Genomic DNA, 17,629 nt, shown 5'->3' on the forward strand with positions numbered 1-17,629 from the left:
AAAATGAAGATGGACTTGTGAAAAGGAAAAGAGAAAAAAAGGGAAAAAAATAAGACAAAAAAGTAAATCCTGTATATGAACAATATGATGATGACTAATGTGAAGAGATGATGGATGCCATGGTGTATTTGTTTGTGTGAAAAAATCAATAAAATTTTGAGTGAAAAAAAAAATTAGGGCTAGTTAGGTGTTTAGTGTCTGGCTCATGGACGTCCTCTCTACCTACTAAGATACGGCTGCCCCTTATAGTCACTATAAGAACATATCGTTGTTGTCGGGTGAAAACCTTGTATGCCCAAAACCGTTCGTTTTGCATTTATCATTTTAAAAATGATTTAAACTAGTGAAAACAGCCGATCTACAAGCACACAACGCCTCGCACCGCGAGGCGTTGTGTGCTTGCAGATCTGCTGTTTTCACTACTTTTGTGCAACGGCCTTGTATGATGAAGCAGGGCTTTACTTTGCGAAAGAACAGACACATTTGAAACTTGGAGATACGAGGTTTCCACACGACAACGACGATATACTGTAGGTTTACAATGACCATGAGATGATTTATAGTTAGTGGGTCTAAAAGCACGCTGGGCAAGACCTGCTCAAGACCTGCTGCACTATGACATAAAAATAAATAAAACGTTTTACCATTCGATTTTATCCTTCAGCTATTCCAAAATAGACGATCAAGAAGCTCACACACGATGGTCGCCCACTGGCCTACTGGTCCATGCGCATACCACCACATAGGCATGGATGCCTGGCGTCAGTCTACTGTCCTATCAATAAAGGCATGAAAGCCCAAAATCAAACAAACAAAGTAAAAGATGCTCACATGTTTTTGAAACATAAATACATTTTGAACATAAATCCTCTCTTATGGGGCTTCCCCGTCACAACATATTTTCTGATCTCATCAGCCTTGGGCAATCATTTTATGGCCACGGTGAAAAAGCAGGAAAATTTAAGAACGTTGAATGAGAATTTTGGCATTTATCAGACACTGTTGTCCAGACTCGAGTGACTTAATAAGTGCAAGATCAGAGTAAATGGCCTGAACCCTGGTCAGCGTCATGTAAACAGAGTGGAGGGATAACAAGTACAGTTACTGGGATACCAGGTAAACATCAAACCTAGGATCTGTCTAAACAACACACTGTCTAAATCAGGGGTTCCCAAACTTTTTTGTCTCAGGGCACCCCATAAATATTTTTGTTTAATCCAAGGCACCCCACATTATAATTTTCACTCCCAGCACCTTATATTTATAGCATATCATCGTGTCGGGTGGAAACCTTGTATGTCCAAAACCAAAATGTACTAAACTTGTGAAAACAGCAGATCTAGAAGCACACAACGCCTCGCATCGGCTGTTTTCACTAGTTTTGTGCGACAGAGGTTTCTGCCTGACAGTAATGATATTTTAGTGATTATGTTTGCGAGGAAAACGGTGAGATAATAGCCAATTTGGTTAGAACTGACTGAAAATAACTGTACTTCAAGTTTAAAATGATATTAAATATTTTTTCAAGTGTCCAAATAAATTCAAAATATTATCAAATGATCTCGCGGCACCCCTGGACTGCCGTCGCGGCACCCCAGGGTGCCCCGTCACCCACTTTGAAAACCCCTGGTCTAAATAACACTAAGCATTGTGGACAAACAGAATATGACTATCTAAATCAGGAGTCTTCACCAGAGATTAAGATTAAGAGTTACAGGGGTCAGAGAATCTTTGTTATTTACATGAACTCTAGCACCCCATCCTTAGGAGAACTTTAGCCCGAAAATAGCCGATCTACAAGCTCACAACTGGGTGTTGTGTAAATATTTACCTGTGGAACTGCTTGTAGATATTTATCTGCGGAACTTAGTCAAACTAAATGTAATGCCTCAACTCCTACATTCCAAGTGCTTATCAGGATGAGGAATCCCCAGTTTAAATATGATTATTTTTGGAGGATCACAGCCTGAACAACTGCTGTAGTGGATCAAGCTTGAATCCTGACATAGTTGAAATGCCGTAGGTTATTTCTGTGATTGCTGGCTAGAAATGACTCAATGAAGAGTTCTGTTAAGGAAAGGACCGTTTCCGATCTAACTCCTTGCATCTGAGGGGGTCTGAAGGGTTGGTTTGTTGACGAGCGGAGGAGTGGCTGACGTAAAAGTAGATGGGATGCCAGTGGTGGAAATATTACTCACATTTGTCACTTAAGTAAAAGTATCAATACTGCAATGTAGAAAATACTCTGTTACAAGTAAAAGTCCCAATTCAAAATGTACTTGAATCAAAGTACTTAAAGGTACTTAAAGTACCCAAAGTAGAACCTATTTGTGATGCAGAATGTCCTAAGTTTTCAAATGTATACACATCTTTTGAGAATATCTACAAGCTTACAATGCGTCGCATCGCGACTCATCAATTTCAGAAACGCAGGAACATGCATTGTATCCTGGCTTCTACTCCCGGGTTTGTGTCGCGTGCTGGGAGGCGCTTTTTTGCTCGCGGCTTCCGTGGGTCTTCAAAATAAGGTACAATCAATGCTGGCACTGTCTACCGACTTGAATTAATAAATATCTGGCTTTGAATGTGTTAAAAAAGAAAACATGAGTATTCTTTTAATTTTTTTTACATGTGATGTGCCTGATACGTTGTGAGCTTGTAGATGTTCAATCTTTTGTTTTTATGCTTTGCATTTCAACACAGCAATGCATATTAAAAAGAAGCTATATAATATCACATTGTATAAGCAAGTACTTAAGTGCTTTACACTCAAGTGCAATTTTTGACTAAGCATGTTTCACTTGCAGTTGAGCCATGTTTGACCAGTAGAATCTATACTTTGTCTCCAGAGTGCTAGACGCTGAGTATTTTGTCAATGCTCAGCCCCAGTGTTAGCCAATCACTGGCTAAGACGGAGTCAGATGATTGATTTCGGTGGGGAGATGGGAGAAAGAGCTTCTGATGTCATCAGCATTCTTCTTATCAACGGCGGTGATGAACTCTCTACTTTTATCACCCCTCCCCCACCCTGAGTAAATAGAAGCTGACATCATATGCTTTTACACGCTGGCTCTCAACCATGTCTGGTACAAGTGGACCCTTAAATACGTGTCCGTAGGGCTGTCACAATTATTACATAATCGTCTAATCGTGATTATTTGACATTATCGCAATTATTTTGTCATAAGCGTCATTATCGTGAATGTTGAAAAATGTCCGAAATAGTGGAAATAGCAGATCTACAAGCTCACTTGTAGATCGGCTATTTCCACTATCAAAGTTATTTTTTACGTAGTAAGTTGTCAAATATGTCAGTAATTTCTTTGTATATTTAGGTGTCATATCTACCATGTACAACTTCAAAGCCTAAAAGCCAAACAGAAATGTAATTATCAACGACAAAAACACAATTAAATCGTTAATCGCCAATTATTTGAGTGACAATTAATCGTCATGTAAAATGTCATATTGTGTCCGTAACTCAAGTGTAAGTCAGTGGTTCTCAAACCTTTCCAAGTCAGCAAGGATCCCCGAATCGATCTGTCAATATCTATATCGTCACTGTCGGGGCAGAAACCTCATATCTCCAAGTTTCAAAAATAGTATGTTCTTTCGTAAATTAAAGCCCATACTTCATCAAGAGTGTTGCACAAAAGTAGTGAAAATAGCCGATCTACAAGCACACAACGCCTCGCGGTGCAAGGCGTTGTGGGCTTGTAGATCTGCTATTTTCACTAATCATTTTAAAATGATAAATACAAAACAGATGTTTTTGGACATATAAGGTTTCCACTCGACAACAACGATATGTATCTATACCGCGAGCCCCCATTTGAAAATGTTTTGTTGCAGGGAAAAAAAATAAAAAATCTAATTATTACATTTTCTTCAAACACTTTCAAGCTTCAAACATAGCAGCTGTGAGTTTTGAGAACCACTTGTGTAAAGTAAGTACAGTACAGGGCCAGTAGAGTACATCCTCTAGTACTCTACCGAGCCTAGTAGGCTAATGGACTAAGTATATAAAAGCAGTGGTTTTATATACTTAGCGACTAGCTTAGTGAAGTGGTTTGTTTACAGCTGCTGCTAATAGAGTTTCAGTGTGCTTTGTTTGTGGACAGTGTTGGTGCGTTGCCGGGGCGACGTTTGGGATGTTGCTTCTGAGTCACTGGTAGTGCTGTAAAAAAAACTGCCCTCTGATATGTGCTGGTCATACAGCGAAACTGCTCTTTTTACGCCACACACACAGATGCACCCACACACATACACACACACACACACACACACATACACGCACATGCGCACACGCAGACGCACACGCACATGCACATGCACACGCACGCACACACACACACACACACACACACACACACACACACACACACACACACACACACGCTCATACACATACCCACAAACACACACACTTGCACGCACACACACTTGCACGCACGCACGCATGCACGCACGCACACACACACACACATGCTCATAGACATACCCACAAACACAATCCCTTACACGCATGCACACACACACCTACCCGCACACACATACCTACCCGCACACACACACACACACACACACACACACACACACACACACACACACACACACACACACACACATGCACACACACACACACACACACACACACACACACATGCACACACACATGCACGCCCACATGCACACACACCCATTCACGCCCATTATAAAATATGTACAAAAACACACACACACGCACATGCGTGCATACGCACTCACGCGCCCGCCCACCCGCCCACCCACCCACCACACAAATGATCATTCATTGTTTGTGTCAAACTGGTAATTAAGTTGTGCTCTGACTCTGCCTGCTGTCTTGTCTCTTGTGTGTCTCGGGCTGTGTTGTTGACTCTGGCAGCTCCAACGCGCCCACAACGCGTCTCGCCAGCTTGCACAGATTCGCCTATGTCATTACGTCATCGCCATGGCAACCCATGGCGATACTTGACGATTACTGAGTATGCAAATCTGATCCACACCCACCAGTTCATTAAGTATGCCTGGTTGTCTGGTGGGTGGTGACCCAGCTGACGTTAGCCACACCCACAGTGTTGGGTGTAAGGTAAAAGGGGAGGGGATGAGTTTATGATGTAATTAAATCAGTTTTTTTCGATCTGGTCTTTTGACTCGGAGGCTTTCAGCTTTCAGGAAGTGACAAAAAATACACAGAGAAGGCAGATTTGCATATTATAACCCCAACTGTGGTTCTATTAGAGTAACACATAAGTGTTAAACTTATGTTGCTATGATTTCTTCTCTTCAATGTCCCACGTTGCCATGGTTACCATAGACTTCCATGTAATTGCGCAATTGTGTAAAAAGTGCACGCCCATGCCTAGATGATGCACCACATGTGTGCACACTGTTCACAGCTTTCAAACAAAGAAAATCCGCTTGGAAATCCGTTCAGGCATTCATGATTTATCAGCCATTATGTTTTCTTCAGATGTAAACAAACATGGCTGCCATGTTTGAAAGAATGGGTTGGTATGCAATTTCGCGATCGCGATCATGCCTAATACATTTCTGGAGGTCCAAAAAACATTTTTGATTTTTTTTTTTTTTTTCTTTTTTTTTTAAACGGCCCAAACTCGGGAAACTCGGGGTTGGCACAGCGGTAGTACCTTTTCAAACTCTGGAAACTCGGGGTTGGCACCAGATGTGTTAACTCCATTCACACATACAAAACAGAAAAAATACAACACTATGACACCACCTCTTTAAGAAACAAATAGAATCTGCCTGCAGTCTGGACAAAGCCCTACGTCTCACTGTCTCTAATACTCTAATTTAGGCTACATTGTACGACTGCTTTGTGGAACGAAAATAGCAGGTCGGTATGCTTGCAACATGTCGAAGTCTGCGACACGTTGCAAGCTTAATACATCTGCTATAACTGTGTTGTTGCCCAGTCCCCTAGAATGGTTCCCAAACATACTGGAGGTCAGGATCCACAGATGATTTTGGAGGGTCTCCAGATGATTAGCTTAATGTGCAACAGTGTTTTCTCACTCAACAGTAAACAAACCAACATACAGTTTTCTGTATATACAGGGTATTTGCACAAGTTGCAATTTAGTAAATGGCCTAATTGTCAAATATTACGTAAGAAAAAGGCAAACATTGTGAAAATAGCCGATCTACAAGCTCACTTGTAGTTTGGCTATTTTCACAATATTTATCTGTGGAACCGAGTCAAACTAAATGTGATGCCCAAACATTCCAAGTGCTTGTCAGCGTGGGTGGTCCTCAGTTCAAATTGTTTTAGTTTTAGTCGCAGCATGAAAAGTTTGGGAACTTCCCAAACTTCTCAGGTCAAGACCCAAAATTAGACGTTTGCCCAGGACCCAAACTAGGGAAAATAGCAGATCTACAACTGCTACAACTTGTAGATCGGCTATTTTCACTACTTCTTAAACATTTTCTAATTTATGGAATTTCTTCGATTTTTCTTTTATCTCTTCATAGAAATACTGAAAAAACAATCATTGAATTTGTTTATAATTCAGGAAAGATTTTTTGTTTTGAAATGATAATAATTAAAAACTAAATGTAGGGTTAAAGGGACCCATAAAAAAATTGTCCGCGACCCACAAATGGGTCCTGACCCACTGTTTGGGAAACAGCCCTGGGCTCCTTTAGGATAGTAACATTTGGGGGCTCGTCCGTTACTGATGCTGTCTGTCTGTGGTCTTTGTGTGTGTGTGTGTGTGTGTCTCTCAGGTCTCCCATCAGGCCGGGCCAGTTCGGTTACGGCCGGGTGCCCTTCTCCCTGCCGCTGCACCGCTCCACCAGGCACACCGCCAACGGCACCGCCCATGAGGCCGCGCCCACGGCCGCCGCCACCGACCAAGACGGCGACGAGGCACCGGAAGCAGAAGGAGGGGGAGGGAACAACCAGGAGACGGGAGGAGGAGGAGGGGGGGAGGACGAAGGCGTAAAGAAAGACGACAGAGAAGAGGAGACGACGAAGACGGAGTTTGCCGACCCGTCTCCGACCGAGCGAGCGAGGGAGAGGGAGAGGGCGCCTTTCCCCCCGCCTTCCTCTCGCGCGGCCTCGGCGCGGCGCACGTTTGACTGGCGCTCCGTCGCCGCCCCTCCCCCTCCGAGGCACGCCCCTCCCCCTTCCTCCTCTTCCTCTCAGCTGTACTCCGCCTCTTCCGACTCCTCCCCCGCCGAGCCCCCTCCCTTCTCCTCGCCGCTCCACCGCGTCCCTCCCCCCCTGCACGGAGGAGAGAGAGAGCGGCACACCTGCTTGGGGCGACCGACGGAGTTTCGCCGATGCTTCTCTCAGGTAAGAGACTAGACTATCCATTAGACACCGGTGTCCGTTCAGACGGTAGGCTGTGCATTACACGTAACAAGGCGTTGCTTTCGGGTCGAAACTCATTTCAGTCAGGTGACTCACGATACATTGAACAATGTTTATGTTTATTATTAATGAGTATGCAAGTGTGTATGTTACATTTAATTTGGCGTTTGGCTCTGCTACATTTTCTCCCTGCTCAGCAGCAAGCAGCACAGAAGAAGAACATCATTAACCATAATGAGCAGGGAGATATAGATATACTAGTAAGACACCCAAGGGTGGAATGCGACCTCAGGGTGACATGCAACCTCGCCCTAAAGGGCGAGGTCGCGCCAATTCTTGACAATCTGGCCAACCACAGCGTTTCTCTGACGATTCTAGTTGTTGTCATTCTGGGGGGAGTTTGTTCATGTTTTTGTGAGGGTATCAACCCTAGGAGCTCAGCACACTCACAGAATCATGGCACACTCACAGAATCAATGTTATGCCCATACATGGAGTTCCCTGACTATGTTATGTCAAAACATGCCCATATGTGGACATTACCAAATATGGGCATTTCCAGATATGTCCTTAATATTGATAACATTGGGACAGGGATCTCCATATATGGGCATGAAACATATGTTAATTAGTAAAGCCAAGCTTAGGTTTGATGCCTTGGGATTTCTATATTTGGACATAAGTGTGTACCCAATAGGTCATCATCTGGAAAGGTAGGGTGTAAATCAGAGTAAAGCAGGCTTTTGAGCTAGTTAGGGCCAGAGATTGATGACATCAGAAATCCCCATATATGGGCATAAAGGGATTTTGCTTTTGGGAATGCCCATCTATGGCATTTTTATTTTATTTTATCCTTTATTAATAAAAATACATGTATGTATCCATATACATATGGAGTTCAATATTGATGTTTTTGGAGAAGGTATGTTGTAAATTTATGCTACTTAGTAAGGGGCCTCGGGTTAGATACTCTTTGTATGGCCTCTGGAGGTCCTTGGCGTCGGTTAGTAGTAATGCCCAGCACATAAGATGTGGGACGTCACAAAGCCTGCGGCCATGTATCATTTTCCATCAGGCCTGTTGGTTTTCACGCTCCAGTGAGGCGTTCATGCGCTGCAAGTCAATGGCAGACTTGGCAGTCAGACAGACAGCCATTGACTCCGGCCTAACAATGGCTACTTTCTATGACGGTAGTCCCATATGAGATGATGGACTGGACTATCTCCATATATAGTGTTATCCACATTTCGTGTAGCTGCCCTGTACAGGAAGTGATGTCACAACTCGCTGACATCACACTGACATCACAGAGGCTTCGGAAGGACGGTCACGAGGCTTCGGACACTCAAGCGACACGATTCTTCAGAGTATATGCGACCTTCGGTCGCAATAAACCACCCCCCCATGGGGAACAGAATTAGCAGAGCCTACTGGTGGTGTTGGGGAGGCGGTGGGGGCAAGCAAATACAAGCAACAGTCCAGGCGAGAGCAGCAGGGAGAATGGCAGACTGGGCGGGCTTAAGTAGTTGGCAAATGATCAGCTAACTGCCACGTCGGCCAATGACGTAAAAGTGTGTATTAGTGTCCTTATACAACTACAATGCAATGTACCCTCTGGAGTATACCTGCCTGAACTAACTTCGCAGGCTACGTATCATATCCAAAAATGTTGCCCCAGCTGTCACTCAAAGTGCCTCAAAGTGACTACTGGCCAATCACAGCGTGTCTTTCCGGGACTTTGGAGAAACTAGTTACCTTCCACTATCACGCTTTCCAGACTGAGAAGCGAAGTGATAAAACAAATCCACTGAGCATAGCGTGGCAGGCTCGTACCCAGGCTATAGGCCAGTCATTCTAAGCTAAAAAAGGGACTGATATATGCGGTGTCCGTTTTTAACCCAACAAACGTTTTTTGTGCAAATCAAATGCTTGCAATGGATTCAGGATCATGAAAGACCCCTAGTTAGACCCCTCACATGCTACTTAAAGAAGATTTTTTGGGGGGTCTTTTTTTCCTGTATATTAACTCTTCCTGTGCCGATCCCGAACTAGTTCGGCTTTATTTCAATCCAATACAATTTTTTTTTTATTGATTCACTTACCCCGAGCTGCTTGTAGAGTCGTGGGTCGTCCTGGCTCGCTAGCCGCTAGCCAGCTAGCCATTCTACTCTGTCCGACGATATATTCCATTAAAAATGGTTTAAAATACATTTTTGAGCTCCCCAATGTTCACCCAATGTTCGGCGCCGCTTCCGATGAGTATACGAGTGTGCCGATCCCGAAGTAGTTCGGCTTTTTTTAATGAAATGAATAAAATGATAAGAGGCCTTCTGAAGCCTGGCCTGATTTTTCTAGCTACTAGCCGAAAGCTAGCAACCTCCCGGCCGGCCGTTATTTGCGAACGAAATCGCCAATCTCCGCCTAATCCAATGAAAGACCACATCTTTGAAGGCTTATATCTCTGGATTGTGTCTTTAGGGAAGCGGCGCGAGGTTTATTTACGGCGAAATCGCCCAAAAATGATCTTTTAGATGACAAAATGGGAATAGCCATTCTGTTAGCATTATCATCCGGGACCTTTCCATGACGTGCATGAACGTGAGCACGTGAGGTCCTGGAAGGTGAGGTCCTGGAAGCTAAAGCGCTCGCCTATGAGAGATACCCTGGCATTCTATGGCCCCTAGAGGGCGCTGGCACTAAATGAGTTAAGTGAAGGGACCCAAACTTGAACCCCCTGAATTCACCTTGATCCACTAAACATATAATTCACAACTTTTAATATGTTATTTGGATGACCCTAAGGATCATAAAAAACCTTGAACCATTACTATTGCAATTTCCTTTGGGTCAAAACTTAGATTTACTGGCCTTATAGGAGATAAGAGGTGTTCTGCCTGACAGCATCGTTGTTGTCAGGCAGAAAAACCTAGTGATCTAGATATCTCTTAGATCTGATTTGTTACTCATCAGTGGATGAATGAAGACGTATTCAGGAGCCTAAACCATCGAGAGCGGTATAAAGCAATCATCTTAAATCAACTGTATATTGAATCATGAGCCAATAGAGTGATCTAAGGACAGTAACAGGACAAATGTGTTCCAGTAAGAACAGCTGAGAGAGGGGAGTCTCTTCCAGCAGTCGTTCACGGGGAAGAGTCCCTCAAATTAGATTAAAGTTAATTACAGTAATCCAACCTTTTTTTGGAGATGAAAGCATATGGGCCGGTTATGCGGAGTCAGAATGGGGCGAGACATATCTAACTTTGGTGATGCGTTTTAGTTTGTTTGTTTGTTTTTCACTGTGTGAGTCTGAAAGAGGCTAGCCGCCTTTAACCCATTTTAGAACGGGTACACATTATTGTGTATCATTATTTTATGCTTTAACTATTGAAAAATAGCAGATATACAAGCTCACAGCGCGGCACCGAGTGCCGCGCTGCGAGCTTGTAGATCTGCTATTTTTGAAAAATCGTGAAAATTTGAATTTTGACCCGATTCTATAAGTGCCTTCTGAATCCTTCTAAGATTTTTTTGAAAAGCCTATGTTTCTATTTCAGCAATCTGGCTGTACTGGCCATCGTCAAAGAAACGGTCCTTTTCACTTAACTGGAGCTCAGTTAGTCTGTTCTTGAGAGACTACTATGTCAGTGGTTCTCAAACCTTTTCAAGTGAAGGACCCCCAAAATTATATTTATTTGGCCACGGACCCCCATCTCAAAATATTTAGTTCCAGGGACCCCCCAGAAGCAAAATTTGAGTTACAAATGTTCGCTTTGAAAATACATATATTCAAAGATTTGCACACATTTTTACGACTTTTTCAAAAATAGCAGATCTACAAGCTTGCAGCGCGGCACTCGGTGCCGCGCTGTGAGCTTGTATATCTGCTATTTTTCACTGGTTAAAGCATTCAATAATTCTAGGCCTAAATGGGTTAAAAGGGTCTTTCTGCAAGTGCACGCGTGCGTTTGTCTGGAGCTGATCCAGGCCGATCAGCACCACACGTCCCGTGCGTATGCTGCCAGTAGGCTAACTTAGTACTCATTTGTTCTCCACAAGTTTTATACTTTTTCAATTATGCTAATTTAATTTCATAACGCTGCGTTTCATCCTGGCAGAGACAAAGACACAGAGCTACTCAGGCACAGCATATTTGTGGCTTTTATATATTTGTAGCTGAAGTGGAAAACAGCTCAACTTGTTTGTAGCTTTTGTAGCAGCTGCAAACGTCGGATGTATCTTTGTTTTGTCATGTCTCTGCAGCTTCCATTACAATAGAATGGTAGCCTGTATCTCTGCAGCTGCCGATGTGGACGGAAGTATCTCTGATTGAACATCTTGCTCACATTTTACAATTTAAAATGTAGGCATTTAGCAGACACTTTTAATCCAAAGCGACTTACATAAGCAGGTAATACATCAATATAATAAGCAAGATAATATGTCAGTACATCAACAACAATATAACAATGCATAGGAATATCAATCTAGAAAAACAATAACGTAGGTAGACCACGCACCTAATCAGTACAAAACGTTTCTAAAAACCTAAAAATGCTATCTAGCTTCATGTGTGGTCATTGAGGGAAGGGGGAGTGTTACAGTAGTGCTATGGAGTGGGTCTGTAGTTCTAAGTGCGACAGGGAGTTTATTCCACAGTTTGGAATAAACTTTTGAAATGTTATTTTGATCAACGTCGGCCTTTTATCTCTCCCATGGCACCACATCAATACTGCACGGCATTGTGGGCAAAATCGTATCCACCCAGGGCCGTGCAGAGAGCACTGAGTGGGCATTTCTGATTGAATCATTTATTTAGACAATCATGAGAAACATGACAAGTACAGACAACACAAACATATGCAGTGCAGCACAGGACGGTTAAACATCCTGCCCAAAAAGGAACATCCCAAATAAGACCTTTTTGCGGCTTTGTTTACGCTGGAAGTCCTTAACATTCAATTCATCACAAATAGTAACATTTAATGCAATTATAAAAGATCATTATAAGTACAGCGTAACAAACTACATTCAATGCGATTATAAAATACGCCTCTGGCCTCCTGAAAGGTGGATTTTCAGGGCAGCCTTGAAGGAGCCCAGCAAGCTACATGGGTAATAGTCAACGAATTCCACACTTAACCCATTTAGAACGGGTACACATTTTGTGTATCATTATTTTATGCTTTAACTATTGAAAAATAGCAGATATACAAGCTCACAGCGCGGCACCGAGTGCCGCGCTGCGAGCTTGTAGATCTGCTATTTTTGAAAAATCGTGAAAATAAGATTTTTGACCCGATTACATAAGTGTCTTTTGAATCCTTCTAAGATTTTTTGAAAAAACGATGTTTGTATGTCAACAATCTGGCCAGCCATCGTCAAAGAAAAGGTCCTTTTCATTTAACTGGAGCTCAGTTAGTCTGTTCTTGAGAGACTACTATGTCAGTGGTACTCAAATCTTTTCATGTGAAGGACCCCCAAAATGATATGTATTTGGCCACGGACCCCCATCTCAAAATATCTAGTTCCAGGGACCACCCAGAGGCAAAATTTGAGTTACAAACGTTCGCTTTGAAAATACATTATATTCAAAGATTTGCACACATTTTCACGACTTTTTCAAAAATAGCAGATCTACAAGCTCGCAGCGCGGCACTCGGTGCCGCACTGTGAGCTTGTATGTCTGCTATTTTTCACTGGTTAAAGCAGTCAATAATTCTAGGCCTAAATGGGTTAATGTTTGTCTTGACATGATCCACGGATGTTGGGCCAAAGGGCACTTTGAGGCAAAAGGGCAGGTGCCCAAGCACTCAAAGCCTCCACTCTCCACGTGCCAACACAATATTCTACTGTATATTTTGGGTCTGAGAGGCTAAATCTCATCCAATGGTGGGCCGCGGTTCAAATGCCGAATAAGTAATAGACCTTGATATGAAAAGGGTTGAAAACCACTGACAATAGATGGCAAGATTTCAGTCTCTCTTTCTCTCTGTGTCTTTCTGAGTCAGTCTCTGTTTCTGTCTCTCTCTCTCTGTCTCTCTCTCTCTCTCGGTCTGTACCTTTCAGCCTCTCTCTCTCTCTCTCTCTCTCTCTCTCTTTCTCTCTCTCTCTCTCTCTCTCTCTCTCTCTCTCTCTCTCTCTCTTTCACTCTCTCTCTCTCTCTCTCTCTCTCTCTTTCTCTCTCTCGTCGGTACGGTGTTTTCAGGTCATACTGTAGATGCTGTGGCTGCTTTGAACAGCGTGCCGTTTAAAATGGTTTGAAGTTGTGTGTGTTTTTCTGTACCTGCTGTTTGCTTATTGAACTGAGACACGTTGGGATGGAGAGAACATTTCTTTTGGCAGAATATTTGGTGTGTGTTTGTGTGTGTGTGTGTGTGGGGGGGGGGGGGGGATATTTGGCTAAAAGAACAGCCAAGTTTGTCGACCTGCTATTTTACCTCAAAGCTACAGTATCTGGTACAGAGGGAAAAAGAGGGCAGCTTAGCATATAGACCCCCTTGGGGACTCTGGTCAATGAAGGCTTAAGTGTAGAAATTAAAGTAAGTAAGCCTTGCCGAGCCATGTGGGGGGGGGGGGGGCGAGAAGAGGTCGCGCTGACCACATAAGACTGACACAATGTGTCCATATATGGGCATTCCCAGATATGGGCTTAATAATGATGACATCAGGGATGCATTTCTTTCCCCCGCAAAGTAAAGTCATGCTTTATCATACAAGATTCTCGCACAAAACTAGGGAAAATAGCCGATCTACAAGCACACAACGCCTCGCACCGCGAGGCGTTGTGTGCTTGTAGATCGGCTTGTTACGACTGGTGTGTGTTTGACCCAAATGCACAGCAAGGAGGAGGCAGAGGAAGGATAAAGCCCACCCGGGCGCGTTTATTAACCTGGAGCACAGAGTTAAAGGCACGAGGGGGGCAAAAAGGGGGTAGTGGGCGCCGCTGCAGCTCCAACTCGGTCCGGGGTCTTGAGGAACTGGAAGGAGAGGAGAAGCACGGTCAGCAATAGATCCACAAGAATTAAAGGGCAATGCCACTAATTATAAGGTCAGTCTAAAGCTCTGCTAAACTGGGAAAGCTAGTCTGCAGGTTGTACTTTACCATACGAGTGGAAAGGTGAGGATCTGACGCAGAGCTGTGTGCTGGCCAGGATCTTGTAGACTCAGGAGCTGATTGCAGACTCGGCCCAGGTGAGGAGATTGCCAATGGGAGACTGGTGTGCAGATATCTGGAACTCAGAGGTCTGCTGTGACGTACTGTGCCACGAGAGGGTGCCACAGTGCCAAGTGAGGTCCAGGACGTAACAGGACCCCCCCTCCAGGGATCGCCACCTGGCGATTGGCGAGAAACGTCGGGGTGTGCCCGGCGTCGGCGACGGCCCTTAGGACGGGAAGGAACCCGGGCAGGAAAATGCTCAGCCTGGGCGGAGATCGAGGCGGGCTGGAGGCAACAGACCTGGCAGGCGGCGCTCCAGCTGAGAATGCGCCTAGAAGTCCAGCAGACGTGGGGTGTGTGACGCTCCAACCAGGGTCTGCCCAGGATGAACGGAGTGCCCGGGGAGTGAGTGACGTAGGGGCGTATGGCCTCCACATGGTCTCCCGAGACAGTGAGGGTGAGGGGCTTGGTCCGGTGAGTGACAGGACCCATGGAGTGACCATTCAGCGCGAAGGCAGAGAGAGGCCTCTGGAGTGCAGAGACCGGGATTCCCAACTTCAAGGCAAACTGGCGGTCAATAAAGCTCTCATCGGCCCCGGAGTCGATGAAAGCTGGAACTGTGAACGACTGTCCCTCCCAGGCGAGTGTGACAGGGAAACTGGCACGACTGGCGGTGAGGGGCTGGGGAGTAGAGAGACGACTCACCCGAAAACCCCGACTGGGAGAAGCTACGCCCCCTGGCGTCTGTGGAGAGGACACCTTGGAGCGGAGAATGGGACAGGAGTGAACGGTGTGTGTTGAGCTGGCACAATACAAACAGAGCCTGTGTAGCCTGCGGTGCTTGCGCTCAGATGGTGATAAGCGACCCCTGGAAGTCACACGGATCTGGCCCAGCTGCATGCAGTCCTCCTCTGTGGGACAGGAGACGGCAGATGGAATTCGCTCAGGCCGAGTGTGACTGGTGGGGAATGAGGAAATAGGCTTGGAAGCAACGTAATGCTGGGATGCCCTCTCACGCTTACGTTCACTGTGTCGCTCATCAATGGAGATGGAGAGAGAGATTAGTTTGGACAGGGTAGTGGGTCTCTCTCTCTCGGCTAGGGCGTCTTTCGTAGGCTCCCTCAGACCCTGAAGGAACGTGCTGAGGAGTGCAGGCTCGTTCCAATCACAGCGGGCGGCGAGGATGCGGAACTCAGTGGCATAATCTGCTACAGAGCTAGAGCCCTGCTTGAGAGTAGAGAGAGCTGTGTCGGCGTCGTGCCCCTGGACGTCGTGGTCAAACACAGCTTTGAACTCCAAAACAAAGTCCTTGTAATTCTGCATGTAGAATGCAGACCCCTCACAACTAGAGAAAATCCAACGGCGTGCCCTCCCAGTAGTCAGGTTAGTAATGTAAGCTATGCGGTCGGGGGAGGTGGAATACATGCTAGGCTGAAGATCAAACACGTACTCACACTGCATGAGAAACTCCCGACATAGAGAAAAAGTACCATCATAGGGGACCGGGCAGTAAGGTGAGGCTCCCGGCTGGGCACAGCGGCAGGCTGGATAGAAACGGGGGCCAAAGGGCCTGGGGAAGAAGTGAGTTGTGCGTTGAGCGCAGCAACCTGGACAGTGAGATTCTTAACTAAAGAAGTAAGTTCATTAACCTGGGCTTGTTGTTGAGTGGCCTGGGACTGCTGGAGTGTAGAAACCTCCCGGAGCTCCTGCTGTATACGCAAAACGGCTGTGGATGCCTCGGACAGCAGGCGGGAATGTTGATCCAAAACTTGTCCTTGGGCCTGGAGTGGTGTGAGGGGTGGGGGCTTCTCTGCCATGCTGGCTGGGTCTAGGTGGTCAGATCCTACTGTTACGACTGGTGTGTGTTTGACCCAAATGCACAGCAAGGAGGAGGCAGAGGAAGGATAAAGCCCACCCGGGCGCGTTTATTAACCTGGAGCACAGAGTTAAAGGCACGAGGGGGGCAAAAAGGGGGTAGTGGGCGCCGCTGCAGCTCCAACTCGGTCCGGGGTCTTGAGGAACTGGAAGGAGAGGAGAAGCACGGTCAGCAATAGATCCACAAGAATTAAAGGGCAATGCCACTAATTATAAGGTCAGTCTAAAGCTCTGCTAAACTGGGAAAGCTAGTCTGCAGGTTGTACTTTACCATACAAGTGGAAAGGTGAGGATCTGACGCAGAGCTGTGTGCTGGCCAGGATATTGTAGACTCAGGAGCTGATTGCAGACTCGGCCCAGGTGAGGAGATTGCCAATGGGAGACTGGTGTGCAGATATCTGGAACTCAGAGGTCTGCTGTGACGTACTGTGCCACGAGAGGGTGCCACAGTGCCAAGTGAGGTCCAGGACGTAACACGGCTATTTCCACTGCTTTAAATCCTTTTTAAAATAATCAATACAAAACGAAGGATTTCGGACGGTTTCCACCGGACAACGACGATACGGAGATCCATGTGTTGTACCAACTTTCTGTCTTGGCCATAATATGTGGAGCGTGACATGAGACGTGACTGACTGACGCACGGTAGCTGCAGGTTTTCAAATAGTAAATGCGACCTATGGTCACGACAAGTACCGGTATACGCCCAAGTACAGTACATAGCAATGGCCCAGTCGGCTCTTACACCAACCTTTGATGCTGTGTGCCAAGCAGGGAGGCATTGGGGGTACCATTTCGTCACTGTCACCTCTTAACTCCATTTTTGAGGTTTTAGATTTTTTTTTGGCATAAATCAGGGCTATTGAACACCCTTTACAGCTGAGTGTTGGTTAAAATAATATTGAACCAATGGAAAGTAGTAAAAAGTGCTTGGGACAAAACCTCCCAACTCCACACTTTCTGCCAAACCAGCTAACTCCCCCCGATTGGCCCTCTCTTTTTTTCATAAATATGTGCTATTGAACACCCTTTACGTCTGTGTGTTGGTTAAGATAATATTGAACCAATGAAAAGTAGTAAAAAGCCCTTCGGTCCAAACCTCCTAACTCCACTTGAGCTCATTTTCCCGAAAATGAACATTCTAGAGGTAGGAGGTTTCGGCCCGACAGCAGAGATTTGTTATATGACCCACCCAGCCCAGGGAATCAAACCCCCGACCTCCCAATCTCGGGGCG

General features: G+C 45.3%; 1 protein-coding gene across 1 annotated transcript in view; it reads left to right on the plus strand.

Moving 5' to 3' along the window:
* The window catches only part of adamtsl4 (ADAMTS-like 4), a 118,814-nt gene that overhangs the window by 31,970 nt on the left and 69,215 nt on the right, over positions 1-17,629 (plus strand). Inside the window, exon 4 of the mRNA XM_080751713.1 lies at positions 6,772-7,342. Within this exon, the coding sequence (XP_080607839.1) occupies positions 6,772-7,342 (571 nt within the window). The remainder of the gene's footprint in view (positions 1-6,771; positions 7,343-17,629) is intronic.

The sequence above is a fragment of the Nannobrachium achirus genome (assembly GCF_963921795.1).
Source record: "Nannobrachium achirus genome assembly, chromosome: 2".
Lineage (NCBI taxonomy): Eukaryota > Metazoa > Chordata > Actinopteri > Myctophiformes > Myctophidae > Nannobrachium > Nannobrachium achirus.